General features: G+C 43.0%; 1 protein-coding gene across 1 annotated transcript in view; it reads left to right on the forward strand.

The window, feature by feature from the left end:
- LOC137371599 (uncharacterized) overlaps window positions 1-16,483 on the forward strand; it is a 74,132-nt gene extending 57,649 nt beyond the window's left edge. The window contains exons 6-8 of the mRNA XM_068034433.1: window positions 2,050-2,221; window positions 3,286-3,463; window positions 16,162-16,483. Of these exons, the coding sequence (XP_067890534.1) occupies window positions 2,050-2,221; window positions 3,286-3,463; window positions 16,162-16,483 (672 nt within the window). The remainder of the gene's footprint in view (window positions 1-2,049; window positions 2,222-3,285; window positions 3,464-16,161) is intronic.
- Window positions 16,484-21,985: the final 5,502 nt, after the last annotated feature.

Below are 21,985 nucleotides of genomic sequence, written 5' to 3' on the forward strand. Positions count from 1 at the left end.
TTCAGCCACGTGTTTAGCTGCACTATCTTCCTATTTCTAGCCTCACTGGCACATGGCACAGGGAGTAAACCCGAGATTACAACCCTAGAGGTCCTGTCTTTTAACTTTCTACCTAACTCCCTAAACTCCCCCTGCAGGACCTCGTCACTCTTCCTTCCGATGTCATTGGTACCGATGTGTACCACAACTTCTGTCTGTTCACCCTCCCCCTTCAGAATGCTCCCTGTCCGTTCAGAGACATCCTTGACCCTGGCACCAGGGAGACACCATACCATCCTGGAGTCTCTTTCACGTCCACAGAAGCGCCTATCTGTGCCCCTGACTATAGAGTCCCCTATAACTATTGCTCTTCTGTGCTTTGTCCCTCCCTGCTGAACAACAGTGCCAACCGTGGTGCCACTGCTCTGGCTGCTGCTGTTCTCCCCTGATAGGCCATTCCCCCCAATAGTATCAAAAACGCTATACTTGTTAGAAAGGGGGATAGCCACAGGGGATTCCTGCACTGACTGCCTGCCCCTTCTAGCGGTCACCCATCTATCTGCCTGTACCTTGGGTGTAACCACTTCTCTAAAACTCCTGTCAATGATGCTTTCTGCCACCTGCATGCTCCTAAGTGCATCCAGTTGCCACTCCAACCGATCCATGCGGTCTGTGAGGAGATGCAACTGGGATGCACTTCCTACAGATATAGTTGTCCGGAACGCTGGAAGCGTCACGGACCTCCCACATCTCACAGGTGAAGCACTACACCCCTCTAACTGGCATTTCTAGCACTAATTAATAAATTAATTTAAGATAAATAAATACTTATTAAATCCTTACTAAATTGTTATAATAACTATATGGTCCCTAGTGCTAGATTCCTATTATAAATATTAAATGCTAACTAAATACAGTAATCTCCTCCCTCTGGTTTAGTTACTCTACTTATTAATTAGTTAATTAGGGTTTTAATCAATTTTTATCAATGTTTTATATTCAAATTCAGTAAAAAAAAAAATTCCCTACCGGCCAATCAGGTCACAGTTTTCTGTGACGTCACTTTCAGTTTTTTTTTACCAGAGGTAAGTTTTTTATACTTACCAGTCCGGAACTCCGCCCTCCGAGTCTTCTCCCAGTCACTGTGCTCTTTGGAAGCTCTCGGCTCCCCTCACTCTGAGGACAGGGAGGAAATGAAAGGAGCTCCTCGCTCCCTCCTTACCGAACTTCCTCAGTTACCAAACTTCCACTGTAGCACTCTATTGCAACCCAAGTCAGCACTCTGGTGCAAACAAAGTCAGCACTCTAGTGCAAACAAAGTCAGCACTGTAAGATGGCTCACTTTTATACTGACTGACTCTAGTCCCCTGAAAACTGGTTTAAGCCGCTTCTCCAATTAACAAGGTGCAGCTGCAAGCAGAACCTGAGTGAACCCTGTTTGAAGCTGGTCTAAAACTCACCTTCTCCAACCCTAACAACAACTGTTAAGTTAATCTGCTAAATAAAAGACAGATTAGATTTAAGATAAAATTAACCCTTAATTATCCTCAGTTACCAAACTTCCACTGTAGCACTCTATTGCAACCCAAGTCAGCACTCCAGTGCAAACAAAGTCGTCCTTACAATTTTCTTGAATAAGGGTGTCACATTTGCCACTTTACAATCCTCCGACACCTTCCCCATATCTAGGGAAGATTTGAACATTATGGCAAGCCCATCCGTTATATCCACCCCCACTTTCTTCAACAACCTGGAATGCAAGCCACCCGAACTAGGTGACTTATCTACCCTAAGCATAGCCAGCCTTTCCAGGACTTCCTCACTCTCAGTTATTACCTGATCCATTGCTGCTACTCTCTTCACTTCTACCAATATTTTGTCAGATTCCTCTTTCTTATTAAACATAGATACAAAGTACTTATTAAGTATTCTAGCCTTGCTCTGTACCTCTAAGCATATACTACCCACTTTGTCCCTAATAGGCCCTAATCCACCTCTTAGAGCTAATTTCTATTTACATGTTGGTAGATGATTTTTATGTTGACTGCAATTCATGTGCTTCTTCTCCAGGGTCACCTGATCACCGACAAATCTACGAAAGAGAGTTTGGTAGTCAGAGTGAAAACCCTCACAGGCTGCATTAAATGTGGAGCAGTGGTTGGCCACCTTGGCCAGGCCCAGGAGGAGACCCATGAGAAAGTCCTCCAAGGTGCAATCACCCCGCCCACTTGCCTGGCACCAGGTAGCCAAAGATCAGGAGCGTGGGTCTGAAGTGGAGTCAAAAGTTGAGAAGCAGCCTTTTCAAAAAGTAGAACAAGGGATGCAACTTGTCACACTCGGCTTAAATGTGATGTATGGACTCATCCAGAAAGCAGAAGTCAAAAGGTGACTTAAAAACCTATTGGATGGGTCTGTTCCATGCAACACTTTCCACCCCAGATCCCCATTGGTACAGGGGAGGACTCCCATGTACAGAACCCTCTAAAGGGCTCCTCCCCTCAGCCAGACAGCAAGATGATGTCTGGATGGAAGATGAGGTCAATAAAGTGGAGAGTGTGAAGGAGCAGCCCATACAGGAAATCCCTCCATGCAAGAGTGAAAAAGCATGGAGGCATTTCCAAGAGACAGTTCAATGCAATTTTATCCTCTCGGTAACTCTGTAAATTTTAATCAGCTCCAGGTGCTACTCGTTTATTTGCTCTGTCTTCCTTCCTTGTGTTTCTATTTCTTCATTTGACAATGCTGGAATCACAGCAAAAACTCTGGTCTTTGATCAACCTGGCATCACTTTCAGTCTCACTGGTATTATCTTGCTTAGCAGGTCATATCATTACCTGAGAATGTGAAATCTATTAGGGATGTGAGAATCACTCAAAAACCACATCTTTTGCCTTTCATTTTCCTTTACACAATTGTCAAGCTGGTGACTAGCTAAGAAGAACAGAGAGGCTCTCTATGTTAAACATTTGTCTTATTTAGCTTCAATTTAAAGTGATCGACCTAACACAGAACACAATTAACTGACCAATAGCCACAAGAACAAGAACATATAATGACCTAAGATCCCGTACACATTCCCATTCTCCACCACATATAAACCCACTGTTTCCAGCCATTCCAGCTATTTCTCCAGATGATGAGTGGAGTACGCTGCCTGAAACATTGAGGTCTGCTGGTTCTTCTAAGAACTCGAAACTTTTTCAAGGAGCAACTGCTCTTTACAGAGCAAATTCACATTGTCTAAAACTGTAAAATCGTCCTCCTGAAAAATAACCAACACTTTTTGTTTTCACTTCAAATTTCCAGCATCTGCAGTGTTTTGCTTTTATTATAATAAACTGAGGTCCTGTTTAGGTGAATGTCAAAAATACCATGCAACTCTCAAAAAGGGATACAGGAGTTCTTCTGGTGTTCTAGCCAACATTCCTTATTTAGCCATCATTCATGGAAAGCAGATCAATTGGTCACTTTCTCATTGCTGTTTGTGAGATTTTACTGAATCTTGAAGGACTGTATCATATGCTCTCTTAATCTTCTCAACGTTAGAGAATGTTCTAACATCTCGTCTATTTTCACAACTGTAAAATCATCTTAAATCGTATCCCAGCAAACCTGTACTCTGTCTTTTCCATTGCTTATATATGTATATGTACGTATTTATATAGCTTTTATGTTTGTTTCTTTTACTTTCTAATTTTAGTTTGTTTCATTCCTGCTGACTGCTGATTTGTTGCCTCCCATTTATTGACAACTCTTTCTGCAATATTTTTATCTCAATGGTAGATGTTGGATGAGATTTAGCTGTTATAATTAGTTTTAGTCTTGAGTACCAAGAGTGCAAAGAATGGAACGTCATGAAATATATTTAACTCTGCAAGCAAATGATAATCTGACTCAAAACTGAAATATTTTTTATCGTTCATTATTGGGATGTGAGTGGCACTGGCAAAACTGACAATCATTGCCCTTCCCTAGTTACCCCGAAAAGGTGATGATGGTGGGTCATCTTCTTGAATCGCTGCCTGTGAAAATTTGGTAGGTCACTTCAGAGGACAGTTAAGAGTCAATGACATTGGTGTCGGACCAGAGTCACTTAAAGGCCAGAGCAAATAAGGAAGGCAGGTTTCCTCCCCTAAAGGATATTAATAGGATTTCACAACAACCCAACAGCTTCACGGTCATTTTTACAGAAAACAGGGAGAAATTTGTTTTTTAGCACCGCTTCTAGTGAATGTGGAACTGTTTGCCTCTGGGGAATTGACATAAGTCGGTATAGTGCTTCTAGAAGCAAAGAAATTTCTCCCTCACCATCTTTTTGTTTCCAGAATGTTTTCAACTTGAATTTAAATTTTCAAATTGCCATAGTGGGTTTTGAAATCAGCCTGTCTGAATGATTAGTCCAGGCCTCTGGATCCCTCATCCAGTAACTTAATCACCACACTACTATACCCATACTTTTCTTTGAATACTCTTTCCATTCCATTGCATCAGACCAAATTCCCCACTGACTTTTGCATTACTACTGAAGCTGCACATCGTCTTTGTTGTGTGATTGGCATCTCTATTTATATCAGGGAGGTTGCTTCTATGTGAGGAATATACACTCACAGGCTTAGAAAGGAAATGATTGTTGTTTTTTTTAAACTGGGGAGGCATTCCAAGGATCAAATGCTTGCTATTAAACTAGTCACTTTTTTAGTGATGGCTTTGTACAAAAATGGCCTCAAAAGATAAGTAGTAATCAAACAGTGTTGAGAAGAATGTGACAATTCTTGTCGAGGTTTTGAGAAGATTAGTAGTTCCTGAACAGCCTTGGGAGGATAGCAATAAAAATATCTGATTGGGGACTGGAAATAATTGTCACCACAAGTTCAAAGAGAGAAGCTGAATAGCTGTCAGTGCTTAGTGCCACCTTGTGGGGAAAACTTATATATCCATAGAAAAGGACAGCACAGAAGGAGTTCATTCGGCCCATTGTGCCTGTGCTGGCTCTTTGGTAGAGATATCCAATTAATCCAACTCCCCTACTCTTACCCCATAGCCCTTTAAATGTTTTCCCTTCAAGTATTTATCGAATTCTCTTCGAATGTTGCTGTTCAATTTGCTTCCGCTACCCTTTCAGGCAGTGCATTCCAGATTACAAAATCTTGCTGTGTAAACAAATGTTTCCTCATGTAGCATCTGGTTTGTTTGTCAGTCACCTTAAAATTGTGTCCTCTGGTGACCAACACATCTGCCACTGAAAGCAGGTTCTCCTATTTACTCGATTATAACCATGATTGTGAACACTTCTATCAAATGTCCTCTTAATCTTCTTTGCTCCAAGAAGAACAACCACAGCTTCTCCTGTCTATCCACATAACTGAAGTCTCTAATACCACTCCAGTATATCTCTTCTGCAGCCTCTCCACAGCCCCAGAATTGAACGCAATACTCTATCTGAGGCCTAACCAGTGATTTATGAAGGCTTAACATAATGTCCTTGCTTTTTTACTCTATTCCTCTTTTAAATAACCATGGATCCCTTATGCTGTTTAGCAGCCTTCTCAACTTGTCCTGCCACCTTCAAAGATCTGTATACGTACATTCCTACATCTCTCTGCATCCCCTTTAAAATTGTACCATTTAGCTCATATCGCCTCAACTCATTCTTCCTACCAAAATGTATCACTTCACATTTCTTTGCATTAAATTTCGTCTGCCATTCATCTGCCCATTTTACCAATCTATGTTCTCCTGAAGTGTATCCTCTTAATTGTTTGCTGCATTTTCAAGTTTCGTAGCAACTGCAAGATTTGAAATTATGCCCATGTCCAGGTCATGAACATGTATCAAAAATAGGAATTTTCCTAATATTGACCCTTGGAGAACACTGTTGTATGCTTCCCTAATCTGAAAAACAACTGTTCACCATTATTTTCTGCTTTCTGTCCCTTGCCAATTTTTTATTCATGCTGCCACTATTCAACCAATCCGTTGTGGTTTTGCTAACAAGTCTATTATGTGATACTTTACCAACTGCCTTTTGAAAGTCAATATTCACAATATCAAATGCACTATCCTCATCAATGCTCTGTTTTTTCATCAAGGAATTTGATCAATTTAGTCAAACACAATTTGCCTTTATCAAATCCATGCTGACTTTCATTTACGAGCTCATATTTTTCCAAATGCCAATTTAATTTCTCCTGGATTATTGTCTCTAAATGTTTCACCACCACTGTTGTAATGCTGGCTCACCCGTAGTTACTGTGCTCATTGAATCATAGCACAGAAGGAGGCCATTCAGCCTGTTGTGTCTATGCTGGCATAAATTGTGGAACGCTTCACAAATTTTCATATCATCCTTAAATATATCTTCTTTATCTATTTTTATCCGATTCAATATTGCAGCTGCCTCAAAAATAAAAACAGAAAATACTGGAAATACTCAACAGGTTAGGCATTATCTGTGGGGGGGGATGAACAAAGTTAACATTTCAGGTCGAGGATTTTTCATCAGATCTTTCGTCACTACTGCCCACTTCTTTCCTGCTGCTTTGGCAGCAGCAACTTCTGTAGTGAGGACAGATGCAAATTTTTCATTTTGTACCTCAGAAACATCCTCTGTCTCCACAAAAAGATGAGCACAAAGGAAGATGGTTGTGGCTGTTGGAGGCCTATCATCTCAGGCCTAGGATATCGCTGTAGGAATTCCTCAGGGTAGTATCCTACGTCCAACCATTTTTAGCTGCTTCATCAATGATCTTACCCCATGATAAGGTCAAAAGTCAGGATGTTCGCTGATGATTGTACTCACTACCATTCACAACTTCTCAGATATTGAAGCAGTCCCTGTCCACATGCAACAGGATCTGGACAACATTCAGGCTTGGTCTGATAAGTGGCAAGTAACATTAGCATCACACTAGTGCCAGACAATGACCATCTCCAACAAGAGAGAAATGAACCATCTCCCTTGACATTCAATGGCATTACCATTGCTGAATCCTCCACCATCAACATCTTGGGGCTTACCGTTGACCAGGGCCTTAACTGGATGAGCCATATAAATACTGTAGCTACAAGAACAGGTCAGAGGCTGGGAATGGTGCAGAGAGTAATTCATCTCCTGATTCCACAAAGCCTGTCCATCTACAAGGCATGAGTCAGGAGTGTAATGGAATGTTCTCCACCTGCCTGGATGTGTGCAGCTTCAACACTCAAGAGGCTCACCGTCATCCAGGACAAAGCAGCCCGCTTTATCAGCACCCCATCCACTACCTTCAACATTCACTCCCTCCACCACAGTGGCAGTAGTGTGTACCATATGCAAAATGCATTGCAGAAACTCATCAAGCCTCCTTCAACAGCAGCTTCCAAATGCATGACGTCTATCACCTAGAAGGACAAGGGCAGCAGACGCATGGGAACACCACCACCTACAAGTTCCCCTGCAAGCTGTTCCAACACTGGCATCTATCCAAGCAACGTGGAAAATTGCCCAAGTATATCCTGTACACAAATTCAGGACAAGTCCAACCTGGCCAATTACTGCCCTAACAGTCTACTCTCAATTATCAGTAAGGTGATGGAAGGTGTTGTTGACAGTGCTATCAAGTGGCACTTGCTTGGCAATAACATGTTCAGCGACACTCAGTTTGGGTTCCGCCAGGGCCACTCAGCTCCTGACCTCATTACAGTCTTGGTTCAAACATAGACAAAAGAGCTGAACTCAAGAGGTGAGGTGAGAGAGACCGCCCTTGACATCAAGGCAACCTTTGTCCAACTATGGCATCAAGGAGCCTTGGCAAAACTGGAGTCAATGGGAATCAGAGGGAAAACTCTCTGCTGGTTGGAGTTGTACCTAGTGCAAATGAAGATGGTTGTGGTTGTTGGAGATCAATCATCTGAGCTCCAGGGCATCACTGCAGGAGTTCCTCAGGGTAGTGTGCTAGGCCCAACCATCTTCGGTTTCTTCATCAATGACCTTCCTTCAATCATAAGGTCAGAAGTGGGGATGTTCGCTGATGAGTGCACAATGTTCAGCACCATTCGTGACTCCTCAGATACTGAAGTTGGACAACATTCGGGCTTGGGCTGATAAGTGGCAAGTAACATTCGTATAACACAAATGTCAGGCAATGACCACCTCCAACAAGAGAGAATCTAACCATCTCGCCTTGACATTCAATAGCATTATGATCGCTGAATCCCCCCTCTCAGCAACCTAGGGGTTACCATTGACCATAAACTGAACTGGACCAGCCATATAAATACCCTGGCTACAATAGCAGGTTGGAAGCTAGGAATCCTGCGGTGAGTAACTCATCTCCTGACTCCACAAAGCCTGTCCACCATCTTTAAGGCACAAGTCATGAGTGTGATGGAATACTCTTCACTTGCCAGGATGGGTGCTCCAACAACACTCAAGAAGCTCAACACTATCCAGGACAAAGCAGTCTGCTCGATTGCCACCCAATCCACAAACATTCATTCCCTCCACCACCAACACGTAGTGGTAGCAGTGTGTGCCATCTACAAAATGCAGTGCAGCAACGCACCAAGGCTTCTTAGACAGCACCTTCCAAACCCGCGACCTCCAGCACCTAGAAGGACAAGGGCAGCAGATGCATGGGAACACCACCTCCTGCAAGTTCCCCTCCAAGCCACACAGCATCCTGTCTTGGAACTATATCGCTGTTCCTTCACTGTCGCTGAGTCAAAATCCTGGAACTCCCTTCCTAATAACACTGTGGGTGTACCTACCCCACATGGACTGCAGTGGTTTAATGAATGCAGCTCACCACCACCTTCTCAAGGGCAATTAGGGATGGGAAATAAATGTACGCCTAGCCAGCGATGCCCACATCCCATGAAATTTTTTTTTAAAAAGCCACGTGCACTTGGGCCTTGCGAGGCTTCACGCTATAGAGGTCTGGCAATTGTGCCCTTATAAGGTCTCCAGACATATGTAACTCTATCAAAAGAAAGTTATCACAACCTAATCCTACTATTAAACAATTAAAGAGCCAAAAAGAGGAATCATTTGTTTATATCCTCAGGGTCTCCCAAAGACTTTTGAAGTCTAGTCACTATTTTGTACCCAATTTGCATACAGAAAGATCTTACAAACAGTAAAATGAATGTTTTTTTAGTGATAGTTGAAGGATAAATAGAAATCCCCTATTCTTCTCATAGAGTCCAGAGACCCTTCCCATGCACCTTGAAGGGGCAGACATCTGGTTTAGTTTAACATCAAATTACATTCTGCTTTAATAAAGAAAACAACTGGTGCTGCTGCATTAATCATACCTGGCATACAACTGTTTGAAAATACTAGTGACAGTTTCACTTGCTTCTTCTCTTATTTAATCAATGCTAATGTTCTCTCAATGCAAAACATCTAAAACGTATGTAGTCAGTACCTGCTAGTTTCTCCTCCATTTCTGTCAGTCATTTAAAAGTTAACACTGACAGTTTTCAAAGAGCATGTCAGGGTACAGAGCCTCTTGAGACTTTGTGCCTCTAGCTCTATCCATGGTATTTATAAATCTATAGAAGTATGATTAGGAGTTGAATCATGTTACTTTAAATTGCTTTTTTACTATCTGAAACTAACAATCTGTTCTGTTTCCCCAAGGCACCAAATGAAGTCGTTTCTGAGCATGATTATTATGAAAGAATCAACTCAATTTACAATACATCAAGACCAAATACTCAGTAAAAGTTTTTGGGCTATTTTACATGCAAAAGACATTTTTCCTTTAGCAATGTTATTGACCTGTATATATTTGGAAAATAGTATAATTTTATGATCGTGTCACAGAACAGCATATTTGTATTTTTGACACTATACACTATAGCACAAGTATACTTATAGGCTTGAATCAGGATCAAGACTTGTGTCTCATCAAGAATCATAATGGGTATGAACAATAAGGAGATTTGCTCATTAAAACACTGCGTTAGATTGGCATTTACTTCCCCGTGTTGATGATTTACAGATTCAAGCCTCTGTCTTGGCTTCTAAAACCATAGTCAAACAGATTCCTATTAAGGCAGGAAATTTCAACCACGTTCCCTTCCCAATCACTGTCATGATGAGTTCAGGCTGAAACATCTGGGTGTTTAATGAGGACAGGATTAGGCTTGGCCGTGATGTCCTCCACATTTCAGTAGTCTGCAGCTACGCAGTATCTAGACACTGAAGAATGATAACTTGGGCAGGTACCAAAGGGGCTGCCAGTCAATGTTTCCTCTAAGCTGTGCAGCAACCTGAAAGGTCCTGCGTAGGCTGCAAAAAAGTCAGCCCCTTAGAGCTACCATGCATGCGCAGCTGTGCTAAAAGGTCTAAGGGGCACATGCTCTCAAACAAATCGCCTGTGCACTGCAAAAGAAAATTAGAGGCTATGTTGCTGCCAGTGCTTGTTGAACTTCACTCTTGCATAAGTTATGGTTTTCAGGAGGGGTAGAAGTTTCAAGCAGCTTTCTTTACGACATAAGTTACTGTAACTTTGTCATAGAGTCATTTACAGCACAGAAGGAGGTCATTTGGCCCATAGAGTCTATGCTAGCTCTCCTTAGAGCAATCCAGTCAGTCCCTTTCCCCTGTTCAATTCCCGTAGCCCTGCAAGTTTATTTCCTTCAAATGCTCATCCAATTTCCTTTTAAAATCATTGATTGTCTACGCTTCCACCACTCTCATAGACAGTGAGTTTCAGCTCATTGCCACTTACTGCTTAAAACAGTTCTTCCTCACATTCCACCTGCATCTCTTGCCCAAAACCTTCAATCTGTGTCCCCTAATCCTTGTACCATCAGTTAATGGTAAGAGTTTTTCCTTGTCTAACTTATCCAAATCTGTCATAATCTTGTACACCTCTGTCAAATTTCCCTGCATTCTCCTTTGTTCCAAGGAGAACAACCCCACCTTCTCCAACCTAACCTTGTAGCTAAAATCCATCATCCCTGGAACCATTCTTGTAAATCTCCTCTGCACCCTCTCAAGGACCCTCACATCCTTCCTAAATTGTGATGGTCAGAACGAGATGCAATGCTCTAGTTGGGGCCTAACAAGGGCTTTGTAAAGGTTCAGCATACCTTCCCTGCTTTTGTCCTCAATACTTCTATTTATGAAGCCCAAGATTCCAGATGCTTTGGTAACCACTCTATTACTATACCCTGCAACCTTCAAAGATCTATGCACATGCACCCCCAGGCTCCTCAGTCCATACACGCTCTTAAGAACTGAGCCATTAAGTCTATATGGCCTCTCCCTATCCCTTCTGAAAAAAGGCATTGCCTCACATTTCTCTGTATTAAATTCCATTTGCCCCTTGTCTGCCCATTCTGCTAGCCTATTTCCTAATGTAGTCGATTGGTATCATTCTCACTGTTTGCCACTCCTCCAAATATGGTATAACTGGCAAATGTTGAAATATTCCTCTCTATTCAAAGATCCAAGTCATTGTTATATATAAAAAAACAGTGGTCCTAGCACTGACCCTTGGGGAACACCAATTCTACCATCCTCCAGTCTGAAAAAGAACCATTTACCATGACTCGCTGTTTTCTGTCCTTAAGCCAATTTTTTTTATCCAAGCTGACACTGACCCTCCTATTCCATGAACCTCAATTTTGTTAACCAGCCTTTTATGTGGTACTTTATTAAACACTTTCTTAAAATTCATGTAGGCAACATTCCCTTCATCAACCTTCTCTGTTACTTCATCAAAAATTTCAATTAGATTAGTCGAGCATGATCTGCCTTTCACATATCTATGCTGGCTAACTCAAACTTAGAGTCATAGAGTTAGACAGCACAGAAAAAGGCCCTTCGGCCCATCGTGTCAGTGCCGGCCATACAGCACCCAACTATCCTAATCCCATATTCCTGCACTTGGCCCATACCCTTGTATGCTATGGCATTTCAAGTGCCATGTAAATACTTCTTAAATATTGTGAGGGTTCCTGCCTCCACCACCTCTTCAGGCAGTGCTTTCCAGATTCCAACCACCCTCTGGGTGAACAAAGAACAGTACAGCACAGGAACAGGCCATTCGGCCCTCCAAGCCTGCGCCGATCTTGATGCCTGCCTAAACTAAAACCTTCTGCACTTCCGAGGACCGTATCCCTCTATTCCCATCCTATTCATGTATTTGTCAAGATGCCTCATAAACGTCATTATTGTACCTGCTTCCACCATCTCCCCCGGCAGCAAGTTCCAGGCACTCACCACCCTCTGTGTAAAGAACTTGCCTCGCACATCCCCTCTAAACTTTGCCCCTCTCACCTTAAACCTATGTCCCCTAGTAACTGACTCTTCCACCTTGGGAAAAAGCTTCTGACTATCCATTCTGTCCATGCCGCTCATAACTTTGTAAACCTCTATCATGTCGTCCCTCCACCTCCGTCGTTCCAGTGAAAGCAATCTGAGTTTATCCAACCTCTCTTCATAGCTAATGACCTCCAGACCAGTCAACATCCAGGTCAACCTCCTCTGTACCCTCTCCAAAGCCTCCACGTCCTTCTGGTAGTGTGGTGACCAGAATTGCACGCAATATTCTAAGTGTGGCCGAACTAAAGTTCTGTACAGCTGCAGCATGACTTGCCAATTTTTATACTCTATGCCCTGACCAATGAAGGCAAGTATGCCGGATGCCTTCTTGACTACCTTATCCACGTGCATTGCCACTTTCAGTGACCTGTGGACCTGTACGCCCAGATCTCTCTGCCTGTCGATACTCCTAAGGGTTCTGCCATTTACTGTATACTTCCCACCTGCATTAGATCTTCCAAAATGCATTACCTCACATTTGTCTGGATTAAACTCCATCTGCAATTTCTCCGCCCAAGTCTCCAACCGATCTATATCCTGTTGTATCCTCTGACAATCCTCATCACTATCCGCAACTCCACCAACCTTTGTGTGAAAACATGTTTCCTCAAATCCCCCCTAAACCTCCTGCCCCTTACCCTAAATCTATGCCCCCTGGTTCTTGACCCCTCTGCTAAGGGAAAAAGTTTCTTCCTATCTAAGCTATCAATGCCCCTCATAATCCTGCACACCTCAATCATGTCCCCCCTCAGCCTTCTCTGCTCCAAGGAAAACAACCCTAGCCTTTTCAGTCTCTCTTCATAGCTGAAATGCTCCAGCCCAGGCAACATCCAGATGAATCTCCTCTGCACCCTCTCTACTGCTATCACATCCTTCCTGTAGCGTGGTGACCAGAACTGTACACAATGCTCCAGCTGTGGCCTAACTAGCGTTTTATATAGCTCCATCATAACCGCCCTTCTCTTATATTCTATGCCTCAGCTAATAAAGGCAAGTATCCCATATGCCTTCCTAACCACCTTATCTACCTGTGCTGCTGCCTTCAGTGATCTATGGACAAGTACACCAATGTCCTTCTGACTTTCTGTACTTCCTAGGGTCCTACCATCCATTGTGTATTCCCTTGCCTTGTTAGTTCTCCCAAAATGCATCACCTCACACTTTTCAGGATTAAATTCCATTTGCCACTGCTCTGCCCATCTTACCAGCTCATCTGTATCTCACTGTAATCTAAGGATTTCCTCCTCACTATTTACAACACCGCCAATTTTTGTGTCATCTGTAAACTTACTGATCATACCCCCTATATTCACGTCTAAATCATTAATGTACACTACAAACAGCAAGGGTCCCAGCACCGGACCCTGTGGTACACCACTAGTCACAGGCTTTCAATCGCAAAACCAGCCCTCGACCATCATCCTCTGCCTCCTGCCACTAAGCTAATTTTGGATCCATTTTGCCAAATTGCCTTGGGCTCTTACCTTCTTAATCAATCTCCCATGCGGGACCTTATCAAAAGCCTTACTGAAATCCATGTATACTACATCTACTGCTTTACCCTCATTGACACATCTGGTCACCTCCTCGAACAATTCAGTCAAGTTAGTTAGACATGATCTCCCTCTAACAAAGCCATGCTGACAATCCTTGATTAATCCCTGCCTCTCCAAGTGGAGATTAATCCTGTCCCTCAGAAATTTTTCCAATATTTTCCCAACTGCTGATGTTAGACTCACCGGCCTGTAATTACCTAATTTATCCCTACTACCTTCTGGAATAATGGTACCACATTCGCTGTCTTCCAGTCCTCTGGTACCTCTCCTGTGGCCAGAGAGGATTTGAAAATTTGTGTCAAAGCCTCTTCTATCTCCCCCCTTGCCTCACATAACAGCCTGGGATACAGCTCATCTGGGCCTGAGGACTTATCCACTTTTAAGCCCACTAAAACAGCTAATATTTCCTCCCTTACAGTGCTGATATATTCAAGTATATCACAATCCCCCTCCCTGATCTTTACACCTACATCATCCTTCTCCATAGTGAACACAGATGAAAAGTAATCATTTAAAACCTTACCTATGACCTCCGGCTATACACAAAGATTGCCACCTTGGTCCCTAATGGGCCCTACACTTTCCCTGGTTATCCTCTTATCCTTAATATATTTATGAAATGCCTTGGGATTTTCCTTTACCTTGCCCGACAGTGTTTTTTAATGTCCCCTCTTCGCTCTCCTAATTACATTTTTAAGTGCCACCCTACACTTTCTATACTCCTCTAATGCCTCCGCTGTTTTTAGCACTTGGGATCTGCCGCAAGCCTCCTTTTTTTTCTTGATCTAATCCTCTATATCCCTTGACATCCAGGGTTCCCTGGGCTTACTGGTCCTACCCTTCACCTTAACGGATACATGTTGGCTCTGAACTCTCACTATTTCCTCTTTGAATGACGTCCACTGGCCTCATGTAGACTTTCCTACAAGTAGCTGCTCCCAGTCCACTTTGGCCAGATCCTGTTTTATCATATTGAAATCGGCCTTCCCCCAGTTCAGTACCTTTATTTCTGGTCCATTTTTGTCCTTTTCCATAATTACCTTAAATCGTACAGAGTTATGGTCACTATGCCTGAAATGGTCCCCCACTGAGACTTCTACCACTTGAGCGTCTTCATTCCCTAGGATTAGGTCCAGTACTGCCCCTTCTCTTGTCGTACTTTCTACATACTGACTCAAAAAGCTCTCCTGTATGCATTTTAAGAATTCCGCCCCTTTTAAGCCTTTTGCACTCAGACTATCCCAGTTGATATTGGGGAAGTTGAAATCCCCTACTATTATTACCCTATTATTTTTCAACCGCTCTGAGATTTGCCTCCATACCTGTTCCTCTATCTCTTCCTGACTGTTTGGAGGCCTGTAGTACACGCCCAGCCAAGTGATTGCCCCCTTTTAGTTTCTACCCAAATGGCCTCATTTGAGGAACCTTCTCAGATATCATCCCTCCTTACTGCAGTAATTGACTCCTTGATCAACAGTGCAATCCCACCTCCTCTTTTATCTCCTCCCCTGTTGTGCCTGAAGAATATACCTTGGAATATTGAGCTGCCAGTCCTGTCCCTCCCTCAACCATGTCTCTGTGATAGCAATAATATCATAATCCCATGTGCTGATCAACATCCTCAATTCATCTGCCTTACTAGTAAGACTCCTTGCATTGAAATAGATGCGATCCAACCTTGCATTTTTCCCTTGTGCCTTACCAGATCTATATTTGCTCTGCCTTCCAGGCAGACTCAATTTCCGTTCTATATTACCCCCTACTGTACCTCCACTCTGTATCCCATCCCCCTGTCAAATTAGTTTAAACCCCCACCCCCCCCCAACAGAACTAACAAATCTCCCAGCAAGGATGTTTGTCCCATTCCGGCTCAGGTGCAATCCGTCCAACTTGTACAGGTCCCACCTTTGCCAGAAACAGACCCAGTGATCCAGGAAACTAAAGCTCTCCCTCCTGCACCATCTTCTCAGCCTCATCTCTTCATCTGCTCTATCTTCCTATTTCTAAACACACTAGCATGTGGCACTGGAAGTAATCCAAAGATTACAACCTTAGAGGTCCTGCTTTTTAATCTGCTACCTAGCTCCCTAAATTCTTGTTGCATGACCTCATCACTTTTTCTACCTATGTTGTTGGTTCCACTGTGTACAATGACCTCTGGCTGCTCACTCTCTCCCTTCAGAATCTCCAAATGCCTGTTGATTTTTGTTTCCCTAATTATTGTTTCTAAAACCTTACCTACCTCTGATGTTAAACTGACTGGCCTGTAGTTACTAGGATTGTCCTTACACCCTTTCTTGAATAAAGGTATCACATTTGCCACTCACTGGCAATATCGAGGAAAGATTGGAAGATTCATAGCCCTTATGCTATCTTCACCCCTACTTTAGATGCAAGCACTCTCTTCAGGACTCAGATCATGTTCCATGATGTCCTTTTCTGTCAGTTCAATTTTATTTTGTTCAAGAACAAGGTTGGAGACCATGGCCTCAAAGATCACTGGGCCTTTGATCCTGGCATCAATGTTGGGAACCAACCAATGACCTTCAGCACTGACCCTGCCAAGCTTGCAAAGTCAAGGGAAGGTCACCTGTGTAAGCATAAGCTGAGTGAGTTCCTGCACCAGTAGAGGGCAGATCTTGAATGCCCACCATGATATTGAGGCCTTAAGATATGATTTCGGATATTCACTACAGGAGGAACGTGGTCACCCCTCACCCCCCAAAAAAATTACAACAGTGATTATTGGTTCCTTTATAAGGGAACTGAGGAGACCTTTTAACTTCAACTTTAAATGTCCAAGATAGGCCACTTCTGTGGTTAGGTGGGTGCGTTTGTTGAGGTCCCACCTAATGTATGCCAGCCTCTTTTTTCACCATGCCTGGAAGTCCCACCACTGGCTTCATCCTCACTTAGAGTCATAGAGAGATACAGCACCGAAACAAGCCCTTCAGCCCAATGAGTCTGTGCTGACCATCAACCACCCAATCCTACATTAATCCCATTTTCCCTCTCACTTCCCCACCTTCCCTCAATTCTCCTACCACCTACCTACACTAGGGGCAATTTTTTTACAATGGCCAATTTACCTATCAACCTGCAAGCCTTTGGCATATGGGAGGAAACCCACGCGGTCACAGGGAGAACTTGCAAACTCCATACAGGCAGTACCCAGAACCAAACCTGGGTCACTGGAGCTGTGAGGCTGCAGTGCTAGCCACTGCACCACTGGACTTTTTTTAGGGTGGGTGGTGGCATTGCCCTGTACAAAGCCCCCATCAAAACCCCCAGAAAAGGCCGAGACATGCATTTCAACATTATTTTTAAATTGAAATTTCAGACAAAAAGAAATAACACATGTATTGACAGAACATGGAAATTGGGTGATTTAAGCAATCATTTAAGTTATGTAGCTCCTAAAGCAAGCATATCTCTGCAGCCTACAAATACTCTGCTTCCAATTTGCCTTCATTACTTGTAGAAGTTACTAATGAAGGTGCTTGCTAATATCTTCATTTCCACCACTAATTTCTCAAATCTACAAACAACATCCACAAGAACACATTACAGAAATATTACTTATACTCAGGTTAACTGCTCTAGGGTGTGACTTAAATTAGCTCTTATATGAAAGTAAGACTGCGTATCTTTGTAAGTGGTGTGCACTCAGTTTATAATCATGTGAACTGCATGTAAAAATTCAATAAAATTATTAATAAAAGAAAAATTGTGGAATTGCTACAAGTGTGGTAGTTCAGTGATTCAGACAAGTCTGAAGACTACTCTAAACCAAAACACTAAATGAGCACAGTCTGCTGCACTTACCTTGTCCTCATTTAAGGAAGGTCCAGGCTATAGCTTCATTATTACGAACTTTGAGATTAGCATATGGAATATCAATTCATGTATTCCTTATCATTAATATTCTAGTTGAGTTGATTCCTTTGAATGCTTCTTTTTCTGACATATAATCTAAACTATTTTGCAATGTAGCACTCCCAGCAGAGCTTTGGAGATAATAGTAGGAATTTAGGTGTGACCGTTAATGCCCCCAATCCGTGGTCCACCGCTCTTAATAACCGAAAAATCAGGCAGGGCACTAACCAGACACAATTAACACTGTATCCGAATTCAGGATAATGAAAAGCTGTAAACAGGAAGCACATAAATTGCAAGTTACCCATGCCATGCAGGAGCCCTTTCCATAAGTTCAGTTTGGGGACTCTACATTTTAGTGAACATTGGTTTGAAATACTCATATAATATAAACACAAGAAATGCTGGAAATACTCAGCAGGTCCGGCAGCATCTGTGGAGAGAGAATCAGAGTTAACATTTCAGGTCAGTGACCTTTCATCAGGTGCGAAATACTACCTACTTAATCTGATGTCACACCATCATCTGAGAAGAGAAAAGAATTCTCTGGAATCCACCCAAAACATAAAACACTGACTACGCCGTTGTATAAATTTCAGCAATTGTTCCTTCAAATGCAAAGAGTCGAGTCCTAGCTAGCCTATTCTTTAAGTCAAATTCATTTTTAGAGACATTCCTTAAATATATGTTAGAGATGGAATTGAAAAAATGGTATCCCCAGCAGCTTGGAAAAGAAGGAACAGACAGAAGGAGGTGTTATGTTGTTGGGTTTGTCTTAGTAGCATTGTTGGGTGTTCTAGAGAAAATCTTAGACTCTGGTAAAGGTTATTATTTATAGTTGTTATATGCACTCTGAGCAAGCCACCTAGCATCCTTCGTGCTGCCAAACCTTTTCTTCTCAAGCCTATCTCATGAGACTGTTAGAACATCACTTGTACAGTGGGAGGGTCTCTCACTGTCTTCAGTATTAACCCTTTGCATCCTTATACTACATCTCCCACCAAGTCTTTATCCAACATTTTTCCAAACATATATACATTTATAACTTCTCTACAACTCTCTCTCTGCCCCCAAGTCTCTGACTTCACAGATTCAGTCTTATCGGAGGTTTGACAACTCTCCCTGATCTGGTTGAGATCTGTCTGGGACGATCAGTAGCCTTCGTAGGAAGTCTGGGTTGCTGACTTGGTTTTTCATTTCTATGGGTTGTAGTATTCCGTTCGGATTGGGTTTGTTCGTCTTCATCTGGATCTTGCAGATAGATTATTGGTGGTTGCTCCAATTCCTTCGTATGTTCCCTTCATTTGTTTGTATAATGTACGATCGCTGATAGTCTTCATGGATTACTGTACCTTCTCATCCTAGGTCACGCATCCAAACTTTTTGACCCTTGTCGGACAATTACATCATCCACAATCGCTCCTACTGAATATAGGAGGGTGTTCACTTCAGAATTTGCATGGAGTTGTGAAGTGATTCTAAGCCTTAGGAACCTACATTTACCTACAACCCACTGTGCACAACACACCACCCCCACAATTTGCCTGCTTGAGCCTATTCCATCACATCACTCTTCACACACAATTACATTTAAGGTTCACCCATCCCTCTCTTAGTATCCATTTCCTCATAACTCCATCTATCCATCCAGTGCTGGTCCTCCGCCTCACCCTTTTGAAATGTTGCCTGCCCCTCATAGTCACCTTTAACAAATGCACTACATCCATTGGATGAACACATACCATTGCACTCACTCATATGTCACTTCTTTCTCTTCCTAAAGAAGAACAGTGCACAAAACACCAGGGAAAGAGAGAGAACTAGATGGCCTCCTCCACAGATCATGCAGCTGACAACTGCAGAGGAGGAGATACTGGAGATCAGTGCAGTTATCGCCTCCCTGGCTGTCTGAGATGCGGAGATGGGAATCTCCCAGTTACCAGTTGACTTAATTAAATAAAGGTCACCCACGTGTCATATGGCACTCAGTCATGTTGACTTGGTTTCATCAGGAAATAAAATCTGTTCATCTGCATCATGATAACTTGCAACATTCTTACCTTGACATGATTCATTTGTGTCTTTTATCTCCCACAGGGCCTTCATGTTTGCAGCAGAGATCAATGGATGTGGTCGTCAACAAGTCCTCAGAGGAGCTGGGTCCATCTGAGGGTGCACTGTCAGAGGACTCATGTAGGCCTGCTCAGCTCAGGTACTCACACATCGGTGGGACCAATAAGGCAGATAGTTGGATTTTCACCTGTTGACTCACACTTCACAAGTGAGCAAGAGCAAGACAATGAAAATATTGAAAATAAAAGTCAGGATGTTATGCTTCAGTTATGCAGTGCATTGGTGAGACCACATCTCGAACACTATGTGCAGTTTGGTCTCCTTATTTAAGGAAGGATGTAAATACATTGGAGGCAGTTCAAAGGAGGTTTACTAGATTGATACCTGGAATGAGCGGGTTGTCTTAAGAGGAAAGGTTGGACAGACTGGGCTTATTTTCACTGGAGTTTAGAAGAGTGAGGGGAGAATTGATTGAAGTACATAAGATCCTGAATGGCCTTGACCAGGTGGATGTGGAAAGGATGTTCCCTCTTGGGGGTGAGTCCAGAACTAGGAGGCACTGTTTTAAAATTAGGGGTCGCCCTTTTAGGACAGAATGAGGAGAATTTTTTTCTCTCAGAGGGTTGTGCGACTTTGGAACTCTCTGACTCAGAAGGTGGTGGAGGTGGGGTCATTGAATATTTTTAAGGCGGAGGTAGATATATTATTTTTAGGCAAGGGAATCAAAGGTTATCAGGGTTAGATGGGAATGAGTAATTTGAGACGCAAACAGATCAACCATGATCTTGTTGAATGGCGGAGCAGGCTCGAAGGGCAGAATGGCCTACTTCTGCCCCTAATTTGTATGTTCGTATGTTTGTATGATGGAGACAGGGGCAGATGTGGAGGTTCCACATCAGATTCCTCTTCAAGCTCTGTTCAGTTCAGCACAGATGCTGTACCCTGAGGCTGTCAATAAAGAGGGAAAATTATTGATCAGCAGCAGATAACGTGGGGTGCATCGACCGGCCTCAAATTGGACTCACCACAATTGTACAAAGATTGGAGTGGCCATCTCAACCATGAGTAGGGTGATGTCAGAGGCCTTGAATAGAATGGCCAGTACCTTGGACTGTCAAACACTCCAATTACATGAGTACATGCATGTCTAGAACACCATCTGGAGACTCAGGATGCCAAAATGTCTGCACCTTAAATAGGTGACCTACCTTAGGCTTGGTCTTCCAGCGCTGGACTGAACTGCACCAAACTGTTCTCTAGCACAGTTGCAGCAGTGAAATGCAGCTGTGTCACGAGAAGGATGATGGCAAAAAGATTCATGGAAGTGGAGACTCTCAAAGCGCTTCCACTTCTCACCCACAGTTCACCTCTCAGTCAGTCATGTTGCCTTATCTTCTGATGGCTGAATTGTCCCTACACAGGTGCAGGCGGAGTAGTGTTTGGTGGGGCGCTCATGGGCTCCAACACCCAGTCAATGTCAGCCAAGAGCATCTCAGCAGTCAGATCAGAGATCTGAGCCGCCTGCCACTACCTCTGCTGAAGCCACACAGATTGAACCATGAAGGACTAGCTGAAAAGTAAAGAGTAGGGCTTTATAACTGCACAAGGGTTTCTGAGAAAGTTTTGATGGGTTTCTGATCTTTATGTCACATAAATATTCATTTTCACCACTTTCCTATCTTGTCCATTCTTGGTGCTGGGTGGTAAGTAGCCTTTTAAGTTGTTTGATGATGAATGTGAGGACATGAATTGATAGTGAACAATGGGGTAATTGTTGAATAGTTGTTGGTTGCAGAATTGCTTTGTGTTGGTGGCATTAGTGGAGATGGGAGCAGGAAGACTGGCATGCGCATTTCTTTGAAACATGGATCCACAGTGCAACTCAAGTGAATCTTTCGTTAATAAGTCCACTGCCCTCATCACCCTCTGCCTCTACCTCCTCCTTTCTCCTCCTGTTCAGAATCTTCCAAAGAGGATTTGCGCACTTTGCCTTGTTCCTCCTGCAGGTCCAAGTCTCACTGTTATACAATGTTGCGCACAGCACAGCACACTACAACAGTCTGTAGATCCTGGCTAGTGCAGGGCATCTCCAGATCTGTCCAGGCACTTGAAGCATATCTCCAGGATGCAGATGGTCTGTTCAATCATACATCTGGTGGCAATGTGACATTCATTGTAGCGC

The sequence above is a fragment of the Heterodontus francisci genome, chromosome 6 (assembly GCF_036365525.1).
Source record: "Heterodontus francisci isolate sHetFra1 chromosome 6, sHetFra1.hap1, whole genome shotgun sequence".
In the NCBI taxonomy this organism is placed as follows: Eukaryota; Metazoa; Chordata; class Chondrichthyes; order Heterodontiformes; family Heterodontidae; genus Heterodontus; species Heterodontus francisci.